At 45.3% G+C, this 24,697-nt stretch overlaps 1 protein-coding gene across 26 annotated transcripts in view; it reads left to right on the top strand.

The window, feature by feature from the left end:
- Window positions 1-24,697, top strand: part of Kalrn (kalirin RhoGEF kinase) — a 603,829-nt gene that overhangs the window by 171,939 nt on the left and 407,193 nt on the right. For all 26 annotated transcript variants that reach the window (XM_085832156.1, XM_029470420.2, XM_029470426.2 and 23 more), the window contains exons 2-3: window positions 13,797-13,871; window positions 20,044-20,158. In XM_085832156.1, coding sequence (XP_085688282.1) covers window positions 13,797-13,871; window positions 20,044-20,158 — 190 coding nt within the window. The remainder of the gene's footprint in view (window positions 1-13,796; window positions 13,872-20,043; window positions 20,159-24,697) is intronic.

Genomic DNA, 24,697 nt, shown 5'->3' with positions numbered 1-24,697 from the left:
AGATGAACAGTCAAGAGGGTCTTCCCAGGTCTGGCCTGCTTTGTTTCACCTGGCAGATGATCTTGGTATAGTTTGCGTCATCGCAAAGCACTGGATTCTGTTATTGTTATGGCCAAATAATATTCCATTATGAATCTGTTCTCCGTCTTATTTATCCTTTCGTCGGTTGATGAGCACAGTTTGCTTCCACTTCCTGGTTATTGTTGAACAGTGCTGTGATGTACCTGGGAAGGCAGGTATCTCTCTTTTTTTTTTTTTAAGATTTATTTATTTATTATGTGTAAGTACACTGTAGTTGTCTTCAGACACTCCAGAAGAGGGAGTCAGATCTCGTTACGGATGGTTGTGAGCCACCATGTGGTTGCTGGGATTTGAACTCCAGACCTTTGGAAGAGCAGTCGGGTGCTCTTACCCACTGAGCCATCTCACCAGCCCCAGGTATCTCTTTTGACATAGTGATTTCCTCTCCTTTGCAGTTATAACCAGGATCATAAGCTAGTTCTTGTTAAAACGTTCTAGGAATTTCCACATTATTTCTCATAATGGTCAGACTGATTTATATTCTCACCAACAGACAAGCATTCCCTTTTCTCTGTATTCTGATCAATACTTGTTATCTTTAGTTTTAATTTTTTTTTTTAAATTTAACAGTCCATTGACCCAGTTTGTGCTATGTATAAGCTTTTGTTCATATATGTCAGTTCTCCTGAGTGTTGTCATTTACACTGGAGCGAGGTACAACTTAGTTTTAGATTTTGATTTGCATGTCCTTCATGTTCGGTAATGCTGGCCAATTTTCATTGCTGGCCATTTGTATATTTTTGAGGAATGTTATTTAGGTCTGTTTCCCATGTTGAAATCTGTTTATCTGCTAGCGTTTTGAGATCCTACCAGATTGTAACCTCCTGTAAGATGGGCATTTGGGAACACTTTCCTTCATTCTTTAGAGCACCTTTTACTTTGTTGTGCAGAAGCATTTTATTTGTATTGATCCCATTTGTTTAGTTTTGCATTTGTGTTTTGTGCCTTTGGGAGCATGTAGAAAAGGGAAGGTGGGGGAAATAGATGTGAATTTTCAGTCTGTTCCTTCCCTGCCTTCCTCCCTTCCTCTTCTTCATCTCCCTCCTGCTCTCTCTCTCTCTCTCTCTCTCTCTCTCTCTCTCTCTCTCTCTGTCTCTCTCTCTCTCTCTCTGCCTACCTTCTCCTTTTCTGAGACAGTTATTTTAAGGCTATCCTCAAATTTGCAATCATCCCTGCTCAGCCTCCTGACTTTTGAGACTACAGAGACACACAATTGTTTACAACTTGACTATCCATATGGTCTTTGTGTGTTTTAAAAAAGTAATCACTTTGATATATGCTCAAGGTGGAAAGTTTAAAACTATAGACAAGTGTAAGGAAGACAGTTAGCTATCCCCTGACCCACAGCCCAGAGGCCATCCAACTATAGCTGTCTGCATCCCATCAAAGCCCCAGCGCAGAAGTTAAAAAGTAGTTGACCTGATCATTCTTACCCCGTTCAAGCCAACATACACGGTGCTGGGATCATCCGTATCCTAACATTTAATTTACAGACTGGGGGTGTTGCTTCTGTGAGATTAAAAAAGAATAAACTGTGTATGGCTACTCCATTGGTATCTAGCTTGTGTTATCTAAACATCCTTCCAAGGATCCTCGGTAGACATCAAAAGAGGATTCACTAGGTATTTGTTACACCCACCGTTACCACCTCAAGCCACAATACAAAACCACCTTCTTCAAAGGTACAGCAGTTTTGCTTCCCTTGACAGGGAGAGGATCAGGGAGGTAACTGTGCCCAGAGCCGCTAAGGCTTCTTACCTTGTCCAAGTCTTATGTTTATGATGTAAACTGTCTCTTTGTTTACACCGTATTTCTTTGAGTATTAATTAGGTTGACTATCTTTTCAACCATACCTCATCTGTTTCCTCCTTTTCTGAGATGCATGCTCATATTCTTTCCCTCATATTCTTTCCACAACATTCAAACAGTGCGTGATCTTTCCACCTCCTCTTTCCTGCTTCTTACAGCTGCGTTCTCCAGCATCTCATTTTCTTGGTTAATTTTGTTCATAATCTTAAACATTTATATAGGCAACGTTGTGTTAAATGGTCAACATTACTTTTGTCTGTCCCACCTTTTAATAGCTGTGGTTTTTAAAATACCTTTTAAGATCTAGCAGGACAAGCCAACCATTATTTTTATTTTTCTAAAGCAGTTTAAGTATTTGCATGTATTTACTCTTCTAGTCGAGTGTCTAGTTGAAATCCCTGCATTCATATACTTAGAGATTCACTTAGCAGGTATTCACTATGATAAATGACTCGTGAGCAAAAACATGTTGGTTTTATTGAATCCTTAACATTTCAAACTCTTGGTGCAAACTCTATTTTGCATCCATGGTAAATCTTTGGTATTTAATGAAAAATGAAATTTGTATTACTTATTTGAACTTTGGATCCATTAGCTGTAGAATAACTTTATCTGTGATAAACAGTACATTTTTATTTGCTGCAAAATTGCATCAGAGCGAACAGATGTAGAACAGTGTCCTCAGCTTTCATGTTTGTCTTTAAAATGCCATTCACAGATGTTATCATATCCACAGCCTAGTTATTAAACCTTTAAACTATATGAAAGTTTAAAGATCCTGCATATGAAAGATTAACACTCAAATGAAGAAATTTACTTTTCTATAATTCTGACAATAAATAAAAAATAAATGTAGAAAAACATTTAAAAACACTAATAACATTAGCAATAATAGCACATTTCAGAAATAATCACTGTGTGTGTTATCTGTATGTGGTTTTTATATAAACATAAACCCATATTTATGCAAATGGAATCAGCTTATACCTTCTATTCTATAATATGTTTTTCCCACTTGACAATATACTGTGGTTTATACAGAAGGAGTTATTCTTAGTGTCATAGTTAGCGGCTGCTTTGAGTAGATAGTAGATCTTTGCTTATGTAACCAATCCTCTGTGGTTAAAAATGTAGTTCACTCCTTGCAGTAGTAGAAAGCTGTGTGAAACATCCTAACTTTACAACATTAAGCTGATCTGGTCTTAGCATCTAGTCTGTGTAGGGGACATATGTATACATTCATCAATGAGCATATAAACTTCACGGCCTCTTGGTTCTGATAAGGAATCTCTTTTCAGGAAACTGGAAAAGAACAAAGTAGACCAGGTGTAGATGCTTTGACCAGATTACTGGGGACAGTATCATGATCATTCCAGACATCACGCAGCAGATTTTCTGAGCAACTTTCGAGTTGATGTCCCTGGTAGCAGGCAGGTGTTAGGGTCTGAAGTGTGTGTCCTATGTGAAGAACAACTTAACTGCTCTCGTTTTCTTCCTATGACCTCCTCGTCACTACTGCCTAACAGTTCAAAGCTAACCAAACGAAAGACCCATAGGACATGGGCTCCCTCCAGGTTCTCATTCTTTTCCCCTGCAGGCAGTTATGGTCTCCTGCGGGGCTCTGAAGTTGCCTACATGTAACGTTGGGGCTCCCTCATCTAGGCGGTGATTCTGCATTTCGAGTATATTGTCAGCAGGCATGCTTCTCAGAAATGTCAGCTGGGCTGCATGGCTGTGTGGAACACAGATTCATAAGGACAGAGGAGGCCTGGAGATAGGAAGGAAGGAAAAAGGCCAGCACATGGAAATGTGACATAGAACGTCAGAGGAGCCATGTGGCTAGGACCCTGTGAGCAGTATTACTTACAGATTGTTGTAGGAAGGTGACATGCCCACTTTTGCTCTAGTTTTATGAGTTACTCCATTTGTTAACATTGGGTCACTTTTTGGCCTCTCTCCTGATCTTGGCCACTTGTCAGCTCTTGCTGAGTTCCAGTCTTTGTTTCTCTGGAGGAGGTTCAGGCCACAGGAAAACTTGTTCTGACTTCAGCGTCTTCCTGTTACCCTGTCCTGTCAAGGACCTTGCTCACACTCCCACAGTCCTTTGCCTTTGCTCTGCTTGCTGAGGCTCCCACAATCCTTTGCTTCTGCTCAATCTGCTGCCATTTCATCAATGGCTCCCTTCATGGGCTGCAGTTTTGGCTGATTATCTTTTTGTGACTTTCTGAATATTTCCCCCAGTACTTCTGTAATGTGTTTCTTATATGGTATCAAAATTACATGTCTGACTTCCCCCCCATAAACCAAAATTTCCTTGCCACCAGGAACCTTATATTACAATAATGGTAACCTTGTTTGACACATATACATTTTTCAATAAATATCAAATTCAATCAGGCATGTTTAGGTGACTAAGACAAAAAAAAACTTCATTAGAGATTTAAAATTTGCTTAAAACTCTAGGACTTGTTTCAGGGCCAACCCACCCACTTTGGATATGATTAGCTTATTGACTTATAAATCCAGACGTATGTTAGGTGATGTGCAGGGTTTATGCCACTTCATTTTTTGGAAGCTGAGTGTGTGCATACGTGTGTGATTGTGTGTGTGTGTGTGTGTGTGTGTGTCTCGAAAAGGCCTTAATCTCTCCAATTCTTTGAAAGCAATACCTTTCAAATCAAGGCTTTTGATTCTCTGCAGTAATCAGCAGTCCCCATCTGCCCGTGTTCTTACAGCATTTCACCACACTTGTTCATCCTCAGACACACTGTACCATCTCTCTTCTCAGCTGCTTTCTCATTTGTTTCCCATATTCTGGGACAGCCTGGACAGCAGCCACATTGAGTGGCAATCATACACGACTTCAGAACCAAGGACAGCGGCATGTCTGCCTGTCTGGGAAAGGGGGGGTGGGTGCTTTGGTTTGCAAAGGTTCCTGTAGCTGCTGGAAGCTTGGGTCTGGTCCTTCTCACCTGCTTCTGCTCTGCCTTTAATCCTACTTATTACTGTGACCCTGACTCTTGGGACTAGTGTGTGCTGGAATGTGTGACATTTCTTCCACTCTTGGGTTATAATACAGGAGCAGGGAGTAACCTAAGACAGTGGAGGCAGGGCAGGGAGAAGCCCTAGGCTGAGCACTGGGACTGCTCTGTGACTTTCCCATGAGGATCTCTTGTCTTGAGCTGCCCAGATGGCTGCTGGGCTGTTGTAATATATTTGTTTTGTTTGCTTTGCTACTGTGTGCATCATGTCCATGTCTTGGGACACGGGACGGGGACAGGAAGAGAGGGTGTGGAGAAGCACTGGACCATTGCAGGTTGTGATGTCTGATCAAGCACCCTCTGTTATGACATAGTTGAGGCTTGCTTTTAGTGTCAGTAGCTGATATTTTGCTGAGGAGGAGGGAGTAACCAAGAGTAAGAGTCCTAAGGAGCAAAGCCAGCCTTTTACATGTCTAAACTGTAACAGCATGGGCCTTTCAGCTCTCTATAAATATAATAGCAAATATATTGCTAATATTCAATAGCTGTCTTGTGTTCAGCACCAGCAACCTCATGCTCAGTGTTACTATAGAGGTCCCACACAGGAAGATTGTTCGGTGATACAAAAAAGATAACAAGTATTCAATCCTCTCCATTCCTACCATGTAGCATGAACACTTTACATAACCTGATGATCAGAATACAGGGGAAAGTGGTGTGTGGACAGAAGCACTTCTGAAGTGTTAACATCCTGTTGTTTGTAATTCACTAGAGGATGCCAAATTCTCGGGGGCAGGAGGGAGAGAGAGCCTGTGTGAATTGTGTCTGAGGTCTCAACTCCAGATAATATAAGTCCTGTGAAGAATAAACAGAAACAGTTTGCTCATTAGCTGGGCTTAGGGAGGTGTTGCCCACATGTTTAAAGTGCTAATTATTAGTGAGCTTTGATAGAGCTAATTTAGCAGTGGTGAGTGTTACACATTAGCCAGGCCTTTATATCTAATGTTGTCTTTTAAAGTTAATATTGAAACTGGCTACGATTAGAGTTCACACAGAAGCACGGGAGAAGGAGAAAGATGGAGATGGAGGTAGGAATCAGCAGAAAGGGTGCACAGGAGGAAGAGGAACAGCAGTTGATGCCTCACTGTGGAAGGCTCTGTGGGGCTCAGTCCCTAGAGCTAAGCACTGGCTGTGCTCTAGGCACTGAAACTACCCATGTAAGCACATGACCCTGCCCTTGGGAGTCTTGATATGGTCTAGTGAAAGAGGCAGATGTGGCAGTGGACACTGAGGAATGAGACAGGAGGAGCCAGACCAGCATGGTATAGTGGAAAGTTAGAGTAGGTGTGAGGCAAGGCATGAGCACTTCAGTGTGCAGAAAGTGCTTCCCACAAAGATATACCCAACTTAGAAGATAAGCGTCGCCTCTTTTTCATAAATACTGTATACCCTGGTTATCTCCCCAAGTCCCTGGCTACTGCTTCTCATTGTATAGGCCTGGTCGCTTGGTTTAGCAAAACTGAGTATTTTAACACTGCCAGAAGAAGAGATCCTGGTTTTCCTTTCTGTGGACAATGAAAGCAGTCTAGTAGAGGACCTTGAATGACCTTCACTTACGAGTTTCGTGGCCAGAGAAGATAATTCTGCCACGTGGTTTCCCTTCGTATCTGTAGGGTATGGAGACAGGGTATCTCTAGGAGTGATGACATTTGTGGGTGATGAGGATGGGGAAGATGGCTGGGCCTTACTCACATGCATTTCCAGGCTGGGGAGAGGCTTGTGGGGCTCCATGCTGTGCCATGTTCTTTATCTGCCCTCTCCCTCTCCGCCAGATGAACGTCTCTCAGTACACACTTCCTGCCTCGGTGGTCGTTGTTTGAAGGAGAGCTCCAAGAAATATATTTATATTTTCTGGGGTTTTCCAGCAGGCCATTTCCTCAATAACTCATTCACATCTGCAAGGAGAAAAAAGGACTCACTTGTTCCATTTCTGCACAGGCATGTGTGTCTTTCTCTCCAGCTTTCTTTTTCTTGTCATCCCCCACTTCCAATGCCTCCCTTTTCTTTTCTTATGTTAACTTAGGAAAGAGGAGAGGCCTGGAGATCTTACCTCTACCACTAGTAGGTTCTCTGTCAACCCTGGCCCCCCCACTAGAGACAATGTGTCTCCTAAACCATCTATTCACTATGCAGGAGGGACCCTGCAAGTTGCTTTCATTCATGATTCAGTTCTATAAAGCATCTTCACAGAGTCTTACATAAACAACCATCTGGCCTGGCTGGCTCCTAAAGTAACTCAGAACAAATGTCCTAATGGGCTCTCGTTGAACTCAGGGGAAAATCAACAGAGTCTTCTACAACCAGCAGCCTTGTGTCTGAATCTCACCTGGCCTCAACCAGAGATCAGGAGTGACTGGAGGTTGACGTCAGAGCCTACTGGGCACAGCCCCGCTCTGAGCCACGGCTTTCCTCTGGGAGCAGCCCTATACTCCCTTCTCTCCCTGATCTCCTCCTTGATGCAGCCCAGCCCAGCTCTCTGCCTCCCAAGGCATGTGCAGATTCCTCCTGGGAATAACTGCGAATCAAACCACAGTGCTCCCTGCACTGCCTGCCATACCCTCCATCCTGCTTTCCTCTTCAGCAGGTACATGCTACACATCTGTGGCACAAAGCCTAGGCCCTTTCCTATTTGTCTTCTGCCCTTTTCTTATTCAAAACTTAGTCCAGATGTTCTCCTGGGAGAGCCTGTCCACCTCCAGCTCAACACTGAACTCACTGAACACGTGTGTGTTCAGTTGTGGTGATCTCTCCTGCGTCTCCTGGGTATGACAGTGGGGGAGGAACAATGAGTACGACAAGGGCTTTTCTCTAGAGATGTCAGAATAAGTTAACAGATGTGAAAGGAAAACACGTAAATGCCATCCGACAATGATAAGGAACAACTGGGGACAGCTCAACTTGATGGAGAGATCAGGGAAGCCACACAGAAATAATGGACTGGTGGGAGATTTAGGATGTAGAGTCAACATGATTGAATGTCCAAATTGAAAAGTGTGATGGAGAGATGAATGTCTAGGATGCCATCCATGCTTCTGTTCTGGCATCTCAGCGATGGGCAATACCCATCATCAGGCAGTGTGGATACTGAATAGATAACTTACATCATCAAGATAGCATGGATACTATGTGGCTAGATGGAGCGTACAGGGGGAGGATGGAGTTCTTTGTCAGAGTCTCAGGATCTTGTTTTTTATTCAGTCTGCTAGTTACCCAGAATTAGGAGGAAGCGAGCACTGGGTATTCTGGGCTGTGGGTTACCAGAGGGCAGAATGTGAGTCTTCCCCTCAATGGGAATTTCGTGAAATGAGTACCAGGTACTCATGGGTATGGGGCTCTCTTGGCTTGGCACCTTTGCTTTTCCTGTTTCCTGTCCAGCATTGCTTGGTGTTCAAGGCTTTGTAGGTCAGGCATAAGCTGGGATAGAGAGGCAAAAATTGGCTCTCCTGTCTTCTGGGATCATCTCAAAGATGGTGATTTGGTCTGCAAATACGATTACTGAAGAATTCAGATCTCAGAACATAAGAAAATATTTTTGTTATGAAATTAAGACATTTATTGGATGAGGGAATGGGTTAAGGTACCATTCCAAGCATCCGATAAGCATGGTTTATAAACATTCATGCTCTTCCAAAACAAGACACAGTCCAGTCTCAATGGCCTGGAAGATGAATTATTAATACACAGCTCCTGGATAACCTTTATTAGTGTGGAACCTAAGTGATGGATTGCAGCTAAGACCTGAATATCTGAAACCCTGGACAAGAGGAGGAACCTCTGACACTCTCTTTGCCTCACAATGTGTAATTAGAGTCACCTGGGGTTCTATTTCTAATGCAGTGTTTGATTCTATTGGTATTGAATGGGACCTGGGATCCTGAGTGTCTAGCAAGTTCTAGGTGGCAGGTGATAGTCGTTACTTTGAAGAACATGACTATGGGGGTAGCTATTAGGAATCCTTTCAAAGTGACACCATGTCACCAATTTACATGCTGCACAAAATAATTATGCCTTGCTACCTAGCACCCTAAGAACTCATTCAGCCAACACTGGTTTGTGTGTGATTTTGATGTTTCCCTCTTCCCAGGGTCATTCAAATGTGCTAGGTAGGCCAAGTGTTAGACTGCGCTAATACCAAGGCAAATAAGAACTGGAATTTGCTCTCCAGAGACTTCCAAGCAGAGATAGAAAGGCCTGCCAGTAGGAAAATGGGCTGTTGTCAGAGACATGATCTCACCTGCACAGAATACAATGGGAGGGAATAGAGAGAAGATGTGGGGACCTGACTATTGGGATGTTTGTCATTTTAGTGGAGGATAGGGCTCAGACCCACTTGAAGCAATATTGGGATGCTTACACCCTCATTCTTCAATAAGTGCAAATTATGGAAGTATGACTGAAAACCAAAAGGAAATAGCGGGCCATGCTTGGGTTTCCTGGCAGTTCAAACCTTTGAACATTCACCAAGTGCTCACTCAGTGTTTGTTTCACTCAGGATGGCCTTCTGAAGGAGACTGGCATGCAGCCCAACCACTCTGCTTCCTTAAGGGAACTACTGCTTTCCCAGGCCCAAGAACCCATGGGCAGGGCCCATGGCACAAAGCCCAGCTTGCTTTTCCTTAGGGCTAGAAGTGCAGGCTGGATGCCAGAGTGAAGGCCAACCATTGGTGCTTTACACATGAGAAGCAGGGAGGAGGAGAATGTGAGGAGAACCAGGCAGTGATGGGAACATGCTGTTTGAGGTGCAGGGCAATGAGGAGCAAGCACAGGGCTGGGAGGAAACCTGAACTGAAGGGTCTTGGGAGGATGGTGGTAGCAATTTGTACTTCCTTAATAGATGCAGAGCATTTCAACTTTGCTAATTAACAGAACAGCAGGCTTGTAATTCTGACAGCAGCAGGACATGAATGTAGTGGGCTTAGCACTGAAAGCTAGCCAAGCATGCCTTTGTCCTTAAGAGAAAGCACAACACCCACATTGGGTCAGGTCCATAGGGTTCCTGCTGACTTGTTTTGTTTTCCCTTGTAGGGCAAAGGAGGAGTTAGGGGCTTTCATTTCTTCTCAGGCCTTCTGTACAGGTAGTGAGACATCTACTGTTTCAGCAGGCTTGTCTTAAGGAAAAGGCCAGCCTGCCATTGGTCTAGTGTTCACAGCCCAATAATGCTATTGGATACACTTTGTGTCCGAAAGAGCAGTAGCTGTGCAAACTGCTTCCTGCAAGGCATGAGTGTGTACTTAATAGAAGTTCTGTCCTTTTTCTTCCATTTTGGCAACTGGTCTACCTGCAAAATTCCCAGTCCTGATCCCAAGAAGAAATGGCCGGGAAGCCAGGGGAGGTGTTCTAGTTTTTACAAAGCACACAGAGACTGAATGATGAATTTGCTTCCAATGCATCCTTTCAAAACATGTTGATCTAATAGAGGATTGTGAAGTATAAGATTGTGTTGATACGTATGGAGAACGAATTTAGGCTCAGGGCATCAGAGCTGAGAGACACCTTGGAGGTCATCTACCAGGACCACTAGTAGATATTACAGGTGATGCCACCTGCCTCGTGTAGCTCATTTTAGGAAGGGCTAACTTGCACTTAGTCATTTATTCTATCATCAAATATTTATTGACCAGGAGTCTACCAGGATGTGTACCTGGTAGTGAAAACATGTTCTAATTTCATTGGTTCTGTTTGAGTTAGCGGTCAATGAACTTCCCTTACCCTTTATTATATATTCTAACAGCTGGTTTCACAAGGTCCCTGGGGGGATTGATCCATAGGCTCCTCAGCCAGTGCAAATAAGTTTTATATGCAAGGTCACCAATTTCTGAGCCCCTAGGCTAATTAGTTTAGCTCTACTTGGCTTTACATAATACATGTATTGTTGAAAAGTTATTTGTAATTCAATTTTTTTGGCAAATGAAAAACTAATTTAAACCACGAAGGGAACTTTTATTCTGAAAAACCCCCAAGCAAATGCTTTTATAATGTGAAAAATCTTGTTGCTACTGTTGGGAATGATTACTTCCTAGGAATGGATTTAGTAAATCTTGGTACTTTGGGAGTTCTTGTGGTGGGCACACAGTCAGCCATACAGCCCAGCACTCATCAGAACTGACTGGGAGGCCTTGGACCAAGGAAGTGGAAGTCTGAGAACCTTAGAAAGAGGGCAGCTCAAGACTGACATCTACTAGAGCCCATGATTACTAGCTCCATGGAGGACTTGGTAGCCATCCTCCGGGTCCTGAGAAGGAAGAGCTAAGGAAAGATGAGACTAGGGCCTCCCTCTCTGCAGATAAAAATGGGTTGGACATAACATACTCAATCCCTTTACTAAGTTGCCAAGGCTGGCTTTGAACTTGCAACCCTTCTGCTTTGACTTCTTGAATAGCCGGGTTTATGGGCCACCAGGCCTGGCTTACTTTGAACTTGTAAATAATCTGGGAAAAGTCGGATAGAATTTATTTTTTATATTAGTTTTTCCATAGAAATTAAGTGTGCATGCTGATGCAAGCAGAATATTTAAAAACTGAGAACAGTGTATTTCACTTGTAAAAACAAGCTGTTTTGATACTTTAATGTCATTTCCCACAAACAGTTCAAGAGTTAAAGATGGTTGAGAAGCTAAAAATGGTTCCTTGTGTGGAAGAAAACAAAGCAAAGCAAGTAATAGGAACTACTTGTGAATTTTGTAGTAATTGTCGCTAATTAGTCTCTTTCGTGAGATGTAGTAGTCTTTGGTGTGGGAGATGGGGTTTGAGCATGCCTATCTGAAGGAACTAAAGACAGAGCTAGAAAACAAGGCGGTGTCTTTGAAGGCAGATTCTTTCTTGTCTTTGTTTCTTCCTCACTGCAGCTGAGTGAGCCTGTAGCTACGACTCCACACCATGCACTGTGTGTCAGCTTCTGAAGAGACATAATTGCTGAATAAAAGCTTCACTACATCAGGGGAACATAAAAGAGAAGAAAGAAATGAAATAGTCAGACACTGGAAATTTGATTGGGGTTGGATTATGATCGCTGACCTTGGGTCCTGGCATTTGGTAACACATCTCTTTCTCTTCCTTGGTTGGATGTGCACAGGGTATGAAATTTCCCTTTTCCTGGGCCAGTGAGCTAATTCCTGGACTGTTGGTATAATCCACATGATGTTGAGAGACTGAGAGATAGAGACTAGCCTAACCAACATGCGACTCTTCTTTGTAGATTTCAGACCTGGCCTCACAGCATGTGGGTACATCTGTGGTTCCTGGCCCTACTGTACTGAGATGATAGCACTGCTTGCTTTATGAGAGCCACTTTGTGATGTCTTAATGGTAATACACAAAAGAGAGCCCAATTAAAGCTCCAAGGGTATGAGTGTGGGTGGTTCCCTTTCAGAGTTCTGTAATGCACTGGAGATAACTGCCAGGGTTACAGTGGTCTAGCCTGAGGCTTTGTGTATGCTTGGAAGCCAGTCCTCCCTTCCCATGTTCCACATACTAGGCTGGGTTGGCCTTTGCTTCTGGGACTAGAGTTTCTCTAGATGAATCTTCCTTTGCCAGTTCTGGGGAGCTCTGGCGTCTGCCTCCACCCCTCTAATAGGAATTTGTCTAGACCCAAGAAAGTCCTTTACAACCGGGAAGCAAGACTTAAACAACCAGACAGAGGAAGTGCACTTTCTTAGAAGATTGAGGACTTTTCAGCAAAATCTTGCTAGTGTATGCAATGGTGTCAGCGTTTGGAAGCTGATCATGGGATGGATCTCTGGATATGGCAGTCTCTAGATGGTCCATCCTTTCGTCACAGCTCCAAACTTTGTCTCTGTAACTCCTTCTATGGGTGTTCTGTTCCCAATTCTAAGGAGGGGCATAGTGTCCACACTTCAGTCTTCATTCTTCTTGAGTTTCATGTGTTTAGCAAACTGTATCTTATATCTTGGGTATCCTAAGTTTTGGGCTAATATCCACTTATCAGTGAGTACATATTGTGTGAGTTCCTTTGTGATTGTGTTACCTCACAGTCAGCTAGTGAGTGGATCACAGGGCCCGCAATGGAGGAGCTGGAGAAAGTACCGAAGGAGCTGAAGGGATCCATAACCCTATGGGTGGAACAACATTATGAACTAACCAGTAGCCCGGAGCTCTTGACCCTAGTCGGCCATCACTGGAAAGAGAGGCCCATTGGACATGCAAACTTTATATGCCCCAGTACAGGGGAACGCCAGGGCCAAAAAAATGGGAATGGGTGGGTAGGGAAGTAGGGGGGAGGGTATGGAGGACTTTTGGGATAGCATTAGAAATGTAATTGAGGAAAAGATGTAATAAAAAAAAGAAAAAAGAAAACATATTTAAAAAAAAAAAGAAGATTGAGGACTGGTGGTAACGTTAGAGCGCAGGCGTGTATGGGCTATCATCATCAACTTGGCTTCTGGCTAACAGATTTTTGGTTATTTTCCCATTTGTAAAATGAAATCTAACCGTTTAAGAAGATGTCATTCAGGGTTCTGTAAACTACTTTAATATCTGAACTAACTCACCAGTACATACTCCATGCTATCTCTGCGTGACACTCTGCTAGGCACTCCAGGTATAAATGTGCTTTAAAACATCTTGCTATTTGCAAGTTGCTCCTCAGCCACAGGGCTGCCTGTGTTGTCCCTGAGACACTGGGTTTTGTACTCAGTGGGAGTGACTTGAACTTTCCTCTCTTGACAAGGACCAAGAGAAGAGAAGAAGGCTTTAACCCCATCACAGTGGGGACTCTCCCTGTGTTGGGCTGGGCTGCAGACCTGCACAAGCCAAGTTGATGGGTCTGGGAGGCTGAGGGTGGGACCTTGTATCCTAGCTGATATGTAGCTGACATCTTTACTCTCTTTCCATTTTGTTGTCCCACAGGATCTTTTCGGAATGATGGTTTGAAAGCCTCTGATGTCCTTCCTATCCTAAAGGAGAAAGTGGCCTTTGTGTCTGGTGAGTAATGCTTCTTTATAGTAGACCTTAAGAAGATGTGTGTGTGTGTGTGTGGGTGTGTGTGTGGGTGTGTGTGCGTGTGTGTGTGTGTGCGCGCACGTGCATGTGCGTGTGTGATCACTCACTGTCCTATAAGAGGAGACACATTAGCAGTTAGGCTTTCATGGCTGCTTCCTCCCTCTAGTGACAGGCAGAGGAAAGGGGGCCCTGACATCACCTGGAGAGTCTGGAGGACACTTGCAACAACAGGCAGGTCCACCACACACCTCACAACACTGCAGCCTGATCTGCTCTCTTGGCCAGGGCTGGTGGGTCTCTGTGAGAGGTTCCAGTAGGAAGAGCGTATCCATCCCAGGTGTTCCCTAGGGCTTCATGTTGTTTCTTAGTGGGTCACAAACAGGAGGGGTTTGTTGTTGTTGTTTGGTTTGTTATGGTTGTTGGCTTTTTTATTTTTGGTTTGTTTGTTTTTGGTTTCTCATTTCTTTTCTTAGCAAGACATCTAATTTGGGTATTAGCAATCTCCAGCCTTCAGGTCAACTACTGTTTCTTGTAAACAGTCTACTTGGACCTAGCCATGTATGTTCTACTAGGTAGAATGTATGTTTCCCATGATATTACAAATTTGGTGGCTGAATTGGATTCCTTCTTGGTCAGAACTTGGCAGATCCTGAGCCTGGGCTGGGTGCTGACAGTGGGAGCTGTACAGAGAGTAACCCTGGCGTATACCTTGTTGATAGAGCCTTTGTCTCTGGGTAGCTTTTTTTGTCTGAATGATGGTCCTTGGAGCCACGGGCCATGAGGGAGCTTGCTTCCACAGTATAGTAACTCACTCCATAGGCACTGCTGGCTCTGCTGATGTGCAGCAGAAGAAAAGGAGAGGAGGGAAGGTCCTCTGTGGGAAGGGAAACCATAGCTGTCTCTACCTTACCAGAGAAGGGAGGCCAGCAAGTCAGTGTGGTATGGGTGGGGAGGCAGGCATGTGCTAAGTACACAGGAGCCCTTGTAAGATGCTGTATGTGATCTGTAGCAGTGGGGGAGGCAGGCATGTGCTAGGTGCACAGGAGTCTTTGTAAGACACTGTGCATTCTGTGGCAGTGGGTGGACTGGTATTTTCTCACAGTTGTTTAAGCTGCCTTGGCCTATTTGTGTTAAGTAGTGAGCCCTCATCATTAAAGGTGTAGAGGCCTAGTAGAACAGCCTTTGAGAGGATCCTGTGGTGTGATTCCAGCATAGAGGCATGTATGTGACAAAGTAAACTAGGATTTAGAGTGCCTACTGAATTGTGGCAAGACCCTGTGTGGAAGCCCTGGGTGGTCTCTGTGCATCAATTTGCCTTGGACCCCACAGTCTCCATTCCTAGTACAGGTTTACAACCCACTTGCTTCTGTTTTATGGCCCTTTGTTAAGATGGCGTCCTTGTTATCACTTGGGTGTCCTGCTGATGCCCCTGTTATCTCATGCCAGATGTTTTCCTTCTCAGGCTTTCCCATCCCTGCCAGCTTGAGCCTCTCTTCTCCTCTCCTGCTTCCCCTCCTCCAGAGGCTCTTTCAGACCTAGCCTCTCCTCTGACACCATCTTGTTCAGCATCCATTCAGGAACTACGAAGACAGACATAGTATGTTCCGACATGGGGGCACTTGTGTCACTGTTAGTGGCTTGGTTTTCCTGTGTAGGTCAGTTGGATGTGAATGGGGCCAACCATGCCTGGGAAATCCCACTAAGAGGGGGAGTTGTCCTTATTGAACTCATGGAGTAGTTTGCCAGGAAGGCAGGCAGGGATGAAGCAGGTAGGGACTGGCACTGAGCCACTCGCTGCTGTGTTCCTGAATGAGCCAAGCCTGACTCATCTATGCTTGCCTGATCAGAAGCTTCGGAGCTTAGGGACCATTGCCCTCTGTGCCTGAGAAGGGCACTGGAGGTGGTTGGGAGATAATGACTGACTGCACCTAATAAGGAAAACAAAAACTGATTTCCCATATTCTATACACGCTGAGTCAGGAAACATAACACAAAAACAGAACCAAGCAGAGAAATCCTAAGTTAAATAATGCAGTCACATTTCCTTCTGAGAGCAAAGCCAGGAGCACCGTAGGCAGAGAAGCAGACCATTTGCTGTGCCCGCCCTCCTCTGCCAGCATCTCAGCTTTGACCAGGTAAAACAAAGCACGTTACCATGACAATGGACATCTGGACGAGTCCAGGACAGCCCAACCACTTGTGTATGCAGGCATGTGGGTGTGTGTGACAGTGGCTTTTTCTGTCCCTTGGTGTGTCTCTGTTGTCCTAGCTGACCCATCCTGCTCCATGGCTCACAGCTGTGGGGTTCTGGTCTCCCACTCACAGCACCTCCATCCCTTCTTTCTGCCCAGCCCTCCTGTGAGGGACCTACCGCATCCCTAGGATTGTCACTTGCTTACACCCTGCCTTTGGCCACCTTCTGGTGATGCTCCATGCTACCAGGGACAACCTTTTGTACTCTGGGCCCCAGGTTTTCAAAGTATGTTCCATAAGATGATCTTTGCAAATGAGGAAAGAAGTTTGGGGCTTGCTGGATATTAAAATCCTCCCTCCCACCCTCGACTTGGACCATCCATCAAAGCACATTAACATTTTAAGGCTCTGTAAAATCCTACAATAACCAACTTTATCTAGTCTAACATGGCATTTCCAACTACAAAATAACCTCATTCCCTTTGGAAAAAAACCTTGTGTGAATCCATTAAAATCGTGGTGCAGAGCTATTGTTATGTGGATCCGACTTTTGGTAAGCTTCCTGAGATGTGCCTCCCTCCCACGCTCCTTCCATCTGCTATCCTAACTGGAGCCTGCTGCCTCCTGAGAGTGTGAGTCCTCCCTACTTCAGTCAATGAAACATCAACATCTCTCACTCTGGGCCTTCCTCCTTCCCCAGCTCTGCTTTCCTGTCTGCACAGAAGGAGAGCCACTGACATTTCTAAAATACGCAGCCCCCTCCCATTCTCTGCATCCTCCTTATTCTGTAGCTCCTTCTACCAAAGCCTTGCACAGGTAGGCAAAGGGCAAGAACTTGTTGCACAAGTCAATGGTTTTATTAAAGATCATGCATCCGTGATGCTTTAAATGTGTCTGTGTTTCCTCTCTCCTGTGCACAGCAACTTTAGCCTTGTTGCTTCATGCTTCATCTCTGCTGATCTTCTAATGTCAGTATCCATCTTGGTTATCAGTGGTCCACCTTAATGGATGCTCAGCCTGGACACCAGAGTCTAATCTTGTTTCTACTGTGGTTAGCCATGATTTTGACCTCTGCTGTATCATCTGTAGTCTTGTTCTCCTGCCTTTGGCCCTTTCTGTTCACTCCTATTGGTTGACAGAGGATAGATGGCAGGGGATCCGTCTTCTCTGGAATCACCTGATGCAGGAGAGCAATTCTCAGCCTCACCAGCTCCTCCTCATGCACAGTCTTCGACAGTTCTATTCTGCCATCACAGAATGGGGCCCAGAGCAGATGCTGTCTCTCAGCATCTATCTTTAAAGCTCTGTCGTATCCATTCCTATGGGATGCTTTCTACTGGCCATGCTTCTATGCCCTTGTCCTCATTAGCTAAAGCCTACCTTGACCTTGAAAGGTTGTGTTGGTCTCTTCTTTTGCTCTGAGGCAGGCTTACCTGTCCTTCTCCATGAATTTATTTTCTTCTCCCTCCTGGGTTCTGCAGCTTGCCTTAGAGGGACTGGCACGCTCTGTCACCTGAGTGCTAGGTCCTTCATCTTGTACCCACTGTGAGGCCTTGTTCCATCCATTGCCCCCAGCTTTCCAGCATAATGCTGCTCTTCCTCTATACTTCCTCTTCCTCATTATTCTTGCTTTTTTTTCCATTCTGAAGAAGACAAGTTTGATTCTGCCTCCTTTTCTGACCTCTTGATCCACACAAAAGAGACACCTTTGGAGATGAAAAGAGGCTATTTCCGACCTTTGGAGGCTCCCTACCTTCTCAGAACCTTACCTCCAGCTGGGTGCGATTCCGTAACTTTTATCAACCAACCCTCCACGCCACTGCTCACCCTCTGCCCTTTCAAGTCTCTGCTCCCATGGTCCCATAGCCCTACTTATATGGTATCTGTGGAAGGTCATGGAGAAAGTTAGCAGTTGTGACAGACACACAGACAGACAGACACTCAGGCATGTGTGTGCGTGTGTGTGTGTGTGTGTGCACATACACACACCTACCTCCAAGAATGCTTAGGGTGCTCAGATCAAGGCTAGCAGAGAAGGATGTCTCAGAGCCTTCTAGCTTCTGAGAACCTGTCTGTTTAACCCCTCTGTTTCCTTTCTTCATGTGGCATGTAGATCACAGTTGGAAAATAAGGACCTCTCTCTTCCAAGGAAGATGAGATGAAGTGCAGAGAGCTAGGACTGAGAATATGAAAAGTCTGGAGTTGGGAAGCCTGGGGCTCAACTCTGTATCTGCACAAATCCACCTTGCTGGGGTGGAGAGAGAACTGGATGCTAACCATGCTCAGTGACTTGATTTTGCTTAATCCTCTCTTGCCGGCAGCCCACTGAGTGTGTCTACCTCGTTTTTTGAGCCATGGGCTTTTATCTCAACTAGCTCACTGATTGGCTACATTAGCTGGCCATCAAGCTCTGAGGCTCTCCCTTTCTCTGTCTCCCAAATGCAGGGGTCATAGATGCACACCATCATGTCCATATTTTATGTGGGTGCTGGGGAATCTAAACTTACATCCTCACCTGTGTGCAGTAGGCACTTTGTTCATGGAGTCACCTACCTGGTGTCCTTCCTCTGCAGCCTCCTTTTCCTTTGTGGTAGTCTGGAGTCACTATTTACCAAGCCTTCCCCCCCCCCCCGACACACACACACAACACCTGTGTGCTCTGTTATCAGAAGGAAGCATTCCACCTGAGCTCACACGTGGGTGGGGCCTGGACTGCTCAGTCATGTGGAGATAGTGAGCTTCTTTCTAGGGTTGCTATGGTACTATGGCTGTGCATCCCTAGGTTGCTATGGTACTATGGCTGTGCATCCCTAGGTTGCTATGGTACTATGGCTGTGCATCCCTAGATTGCTATGGTACTATGGCTGTGCATCCCTAGGTTGCTATGGTACTATGGCTGTGCATCCCTAGGTTGCTATGGTACTATGGCTGTGCATCCCTAGGTTGCTATGGTACTATGGCTGTGCATCCCTATCTTTCTCCCATTAAATCCCCTTTCCGTGTTCACTGTGGATATGTCAGTGACTTCTTGAGATGCTGGTGAGCACCGTGATCTTGATACAGAGATGGGTGGGTGGCCTTTGGTTGGTAGAGAGTCAGTGTGCTACAGTGTGCTACGTAGTCACAACCCTTCAGCTTCAACTCCATCCAACACCCTGAGAAACTTGGTCTGCTTTGCAATTTTAGTGTCTGTTAATGAATGAATTCAAACATTATACAATAAGAGCAGAGAGAACGTGGGGAAAACAGAGGACATAACCACAGCCACCTTGAATCCTGTCCTAGTAAAAACAGTGGTCATCATTCTGGGTTGCTCCTCCCAGCTATTTGTTTTCCATGTGGTTTTTAGTAAGACCCTAAGTGTACATGCTTCTCATGAGATTCATGTGCTTCTTCATCAGATGGGATGTGTGGCACCTCAGGCAGCCAGTGGGTTGAGCTGGCCTCTGGGCTGCATAGAGAACCCTCAGTGTTATCTTACCGAGTCTGGCAATGCCGTCCTGAGGGATGTTCTGAGGCCTCTCATGTCATCAGCTCCTGGAGAATAATCGCACACCCCTGGTGTTCACAGAGAAGTGACTGGAGGTTAAATTTCCAAGGCAAAGCACTTTTGCCCAGCTTGTTTTCTCAACAAGAACAGCTACAACCATCTTCTTATCATCTCACATGTGCCGAGGGCACTTCTTTTCAGTGTGCCCTCTGCTATTTGGGAAGTCTTTGCAGTAACTCTGCAGTGTGCCTACTATCACATTTTAGAGTCTCTAGACAAGGCAGCAGAACTCTAAAGAGACTCGCCCAAAGTCATACACCTTACCTGCATGTAGCTCCCACCAGCTGAAAAGCAGTGGCCAGTTTCTCAAGCACTTGCTGTCTCTTCTTTTGACACTAAGTAACACTATTTTTCATCTGTAGTTGACCTTCCCAATGCTTTTCTTAAACTACCTACTCTCATTCCCTCCAGGCGGGCGTGACAAGCGAGGTGGACCCATCCTGACCTTCCCTGCCCGAAGCAATCATGACAGAATAAGACAGGAAGACCTACGGAAACTTGTGACGTATTTGGCCAGCGTGCCAAGGTAAGGTGAAGGGGAGCTGTCTGCCGGGAGGGGGAGCTGATGTCAGTGAGCTGAGACAGACACTGAGCCTGCCAGAGGCCCTTGGAATGGGTTCTGATTGTTCCTGGAATATCACCAGCCATTGTTGACTACATTCCCGATGTTCTTGCTGGGAGTCACCTGGAAGTGGTAACTGTGGGTAGAGGTGAGAGTCCTACCCTGGCTGCTAGGACTGGGGTGGAGCCTGTAGCAGGAGATGGCTTGGCTTGGCCTGGAAGAATGGAGAAGCTGCTGTTTACTTTCATGAAAACTTCTGGCTCTCCCATTTTGGCTTACATAATGGCTACTTTCAGAGTCTCTGGCTATATGAATGGCCCTTGGATCTGGAGGCAAATAACCTAATCTGGAAGTAGTGCATGGATCAATGTCAGTCCCATTATTACAAGCAGGGTGATATTGCTAAAGATTGGTTATCAGGGGCAGCAAGTGAGTCTCACTTTGTATATATTAGTAACACACACACACAAGACATACATGCGATACATGTATGATATTAGGCTTTGCTGATGAAATGAGATTAAATGGCTCTTCCAGGTCAAAGGGTGATGCTAATGAAAGGAAGGTTGGGAAACACACTAGAGGGAGCTGGTAGAGGGTGTGCCGTAGACATGGTTTACGTCATTGAGAAGGAAAGGAAGAACTTTTGACTAGTTAGGATGCAAGAGCCAGAAGAGCCCCGAAGAACAGTCTCAGCAAATGTGTATTGCATTTTAGATATGTAATTAGAGATTGGGCTGACACTGGATGTAAGCCGCTCTCCAGGATGCTACAGAGCTCACCTGGGCCGTGACCCTCCTGACTGTGGCATCAGTACTCACTTGGGTGCTCTGGGTCTCCTAGCACAGCGGGTGCCTGCGGCATGTTGTCTGTGGAAGATAAGACAAGGTGCCTTGGGCTTTCAGAACTTTCATTTTATGGGATAATTAGGAAATTAGGCAGATGAGCTATAAATTCTGCTCTGTCTTTGCGAGGAGACCTGGGATATTTTTGAATATGCTGATTACTTTCTCGGGGCAGGTGTCAAGTGAGTCGAGCAAGAGGTGGCTTCCAGAGAGCTCCAGGGCAGGAAGCGGGAAGGGATTAGTGGATGCTGATGGGCAGGTGATGAAAGGAGTTTGAGGAGCAGCAGCACAGGCTGAAACACGCGTTGAATGGAATGGTCAGCCCTGGAGAGCTCCAACAGAAGGCTGTAAACAAGCAGATGTGGAGAAGGATCTTTTTTCCTTGATGATATCCACTGGGGTCATAAGCGCCAGGAAAATAAGTTTGGATTATACCCGAGGAACTTTTAAAGTATGACGGCATTGGGGTGAGGTGATGAACAAAGAGTCATGGAGAAACCTTACCGAAGAAACCTTCCCATCTGACTCAGAGCAAGGGGATGGTCCGAATAACCCCCAATAGTGCTATATGGTTTGGTACTTTAGCCTTGCTGGGGCTAAGCAACTTTAAAAAGTGCTTTCCCCAAGTGCGCTAGTAGGTGTGAAACAAGACCCTCCCAGAAGCAATCTACCTGCGGGGCTTTCATGGGAGTTCATGTCATGATAGACTCTCATTTCTTTTAAAGCCAGAAGAAATTAGAATCCCAGGAGACGTGAAGGACGCATTTTTCTTCCTTCAGTGTTGATGGCGTACCTGCACCCGGGACAGGCTCATTCTCTCTTTAGAATAAAAGCACAAGAGTTAGAAGAACATGCTTTCCTTCATTCTGACTTTTTAAGCAAAGACTGGGACAAAATGGATTGGACAAAATTGCTTCCAAGCAATTAAGAAAGGAAAAGATTTCTGCTGGGGGGGGGGAACCAAAGAGGGGCTGAGAGGAAGGCCATGAGAACAAAGGGAGATGATAGCATTGTCTGTGACGGGCACACAACATGCTGCTCTCTGCTTCCCAGCATGGCAGCTTGTGTTACATGAACGTGCACACACACACACACACTGCCCCAGCACACACAAGCTCTTCACAGCTTCCCATGGGTGGGAGGCAGGAAGGCTGTTGTTGCCTTGAGTAGTGAGAATTGTCTGTGATCCCTTGCCTCCCTCCATGGGGACCCATAATCACTGGGATTGTGAGCACCAGCTGTACTCTGCCACCTAGTCATACCTACCAATCATTTCCTAATTGTGTTGGATGGGCGCTCACACACCATCAGTCAGGGGATCAGAGTCTGTAGGAGAATTGTCTAAAGGCAGTGAAGTGTGGTAGGAGAACCCAGAACTTTCCTGTGCTGTTCCTCAGCCTGGTCTGGCCTTGGGAGTGAAATGAAGCTAGATTAGGTGGATGATTCTAATGACAAGAAATGACTGATCCTGGGTCATGCTCTGAGATATTGAAAGAATAGATTTCAGTTTGGAGATGCAGTGTTTATTCCAGGCTGGTGTGCTCAAGTCTGTAGGTAGATGACATTTGATATTCATTTATTCGTGCCTTTATTTATTATTTATCAAAATTTGGTTCCTCTGTATGCCAGGCAGATTGAGGATTCATGGTGAGCAAGAAGAGAAATATTGTGGGAAGGAGGAGATACCTGGATATTTCTCTATATAATCCAAACTGGCCACATTAAAGGACAGTACAGATGTGACTGTGCTCAAGCACAGGCCTGAACCAGCTAGCAGAAGACAAAACTGGAAGGACAGCTGAGAGGCAGAAGGATCTTGAATTCTAAGGGACCAGCCTGATTAGAAAAGATGATTGACAGCAGTCAGGATGATTAGAAATGAACAGTAGTGTATCTGCTGGGCAGGGATGTGCTGTCCAGACCACTGCGTTCAACTCTGCGGCACCACAAACCAGTCTCACACACCAGGCAGGGAGCAGGCAAAGTGGCTGCATCCACCAATGGGAGACAAGAGAAGCAATCCCTGAGGTCAGAGGTCAGAGGTACTGCCATAAAGGGGCGGGATCTGGATAGCTTACTCTTTCTCTCTCATGCATCCCTAGTGCAAGGTAGTGATCAGGACTCACTCAAGTGTCTTCATCTGAGCCTGCCCACCTGAGAGCTGTCCAACAGCAGCACGCTGTCTCTGCTCAGGCCACTGGACAGTTCTCCATTAAGAATGCCGTAGAAAGAATTGCTCCATTAAGTCAGACAGAGGATTGTGTTTCTAAGTCTCTTTCCTGTCCTCAGTTCTAGGTTGCTTTGACATTGGAAAACATATACCCCATAAAATTCAGACCCTCAAACCAGCAGACACATCCTTCTCTGGACCCCTAAAGAATTCATTGTCTGGCATCTTGTCTATACCTTCACTCCCAAGAGAATTACTTTGCTAAGAGAACTACTTTCTGCTAAGACTCTTGGTGAGACTTTTGGTGTATTCTCTGGGGCCAGAGAAGATGCAAGGGTGTCGTAGTTCGCACCAGTTTTCTGTCACTCGTGCAGGGTCCTTCTTAACTTGAGCTGAGGCCTTTTCTCATCTTTCTCCTGTTGGGTTTGAATATCCACACCCCAAATCTCTTCGAGGCACCTTGTTCTGAGAAATCATAAGTTGCAAAAAACACCTTCAAAGCTTTTCTATCCAGCCACTCACTGAGTGTCTACCGTGAGCCAGGATGGGGATGGTTACATGCTGTCATGGTGTCTTTCTCGCCATCAGCCGTATGTGCTTACCTAACCTTTATTGTCCCCCTGGTCTGCTATCTGCTTGTAGTTTTGTGCGTGCACAAGGAGCAGAAAGGAAAAACCCAGATATGATCAGCTGGTGAACATCCCTCAAAATTGAGAGATAGGGATGAAAATGCACACTGGGAGTAAGCAGATGTCCCGGCACTGTCCCCAGTGCGGACTGCTGGGAGCTGAGCAAAGGCTTGAGATAGTGAGTGAGGGTTGTTTCTGTCACAGGAGCTTGCTCCTTTTTGTCATCCCTGCCATCCAGCTTTGTCACAATCATCTGTTTGCTGCTCCTAAGGTACCAAGTGCTGAACCCTCTATCAACTCCGCTATTAGCAATTCTGCCAAGATGCTGAGTGTTCCGTCAAGGAACGCAAGTGTCACATCAGCCAGGAGAGATGACAAGAAATTAGGATGGGTTATTCTTTAATGCCAGTCAAACCAAGGTGCCTTTATTTGTAGCTTATTGTTTGATAATATTTGCACCTCTTCTACTGACTCCAGCCAAAGATAAATTGGGCTTAAAGCCAGAAATGTCTTTGTGCTGCATCGTTGAAAAAAAATGAAAATAAGCAGAAAGGACCAGAAAGACAGCTGGAGGAAGAGGAGGAGGGCTCAAAGGTTTTCTCCTGCTGTTTTTAACGCAGGAAAGCTGGATCTATCTGAAGTGTCACCACCTAAAGCCCTTCGTTGTTGGGACCTGTGAGGGAGCTGTATGTGTCAGTCCTTTGTTCTGGGACTATCACTTAAAGGAAGGTACTGGGAGAAATCAAAGTGATGGACGGGCCAGGAAACAGGGCCAGTAAGATCAGCAGATCACTACTTATGCTTACATTCGCCTAAAAATTACATTTTAAAAGGAACTTTAGACTTATTTTGTTGCCTG

The sequence above is a fragment of the Mus caroli genome, unplaced genomic scaffold (genome assembly GCF_978045245.1).
Source record: "Mus caroli unplaced genomic scaffold, Mus_caroli_1 scaffold_17, whole genome shotgun sequence".
In the NCBI taxonomy this organism is placed as follows: Eukaryota; Metazoa; Chordata; class Mammalia; order Rodentia; family Muridae; genus Mus; species Mus caroli.
The sequence above is the reverse complement of the archived record's forward strand: the minus strand, read 5'-3'. Positions and strand labels throughout refer to the sequence as shown.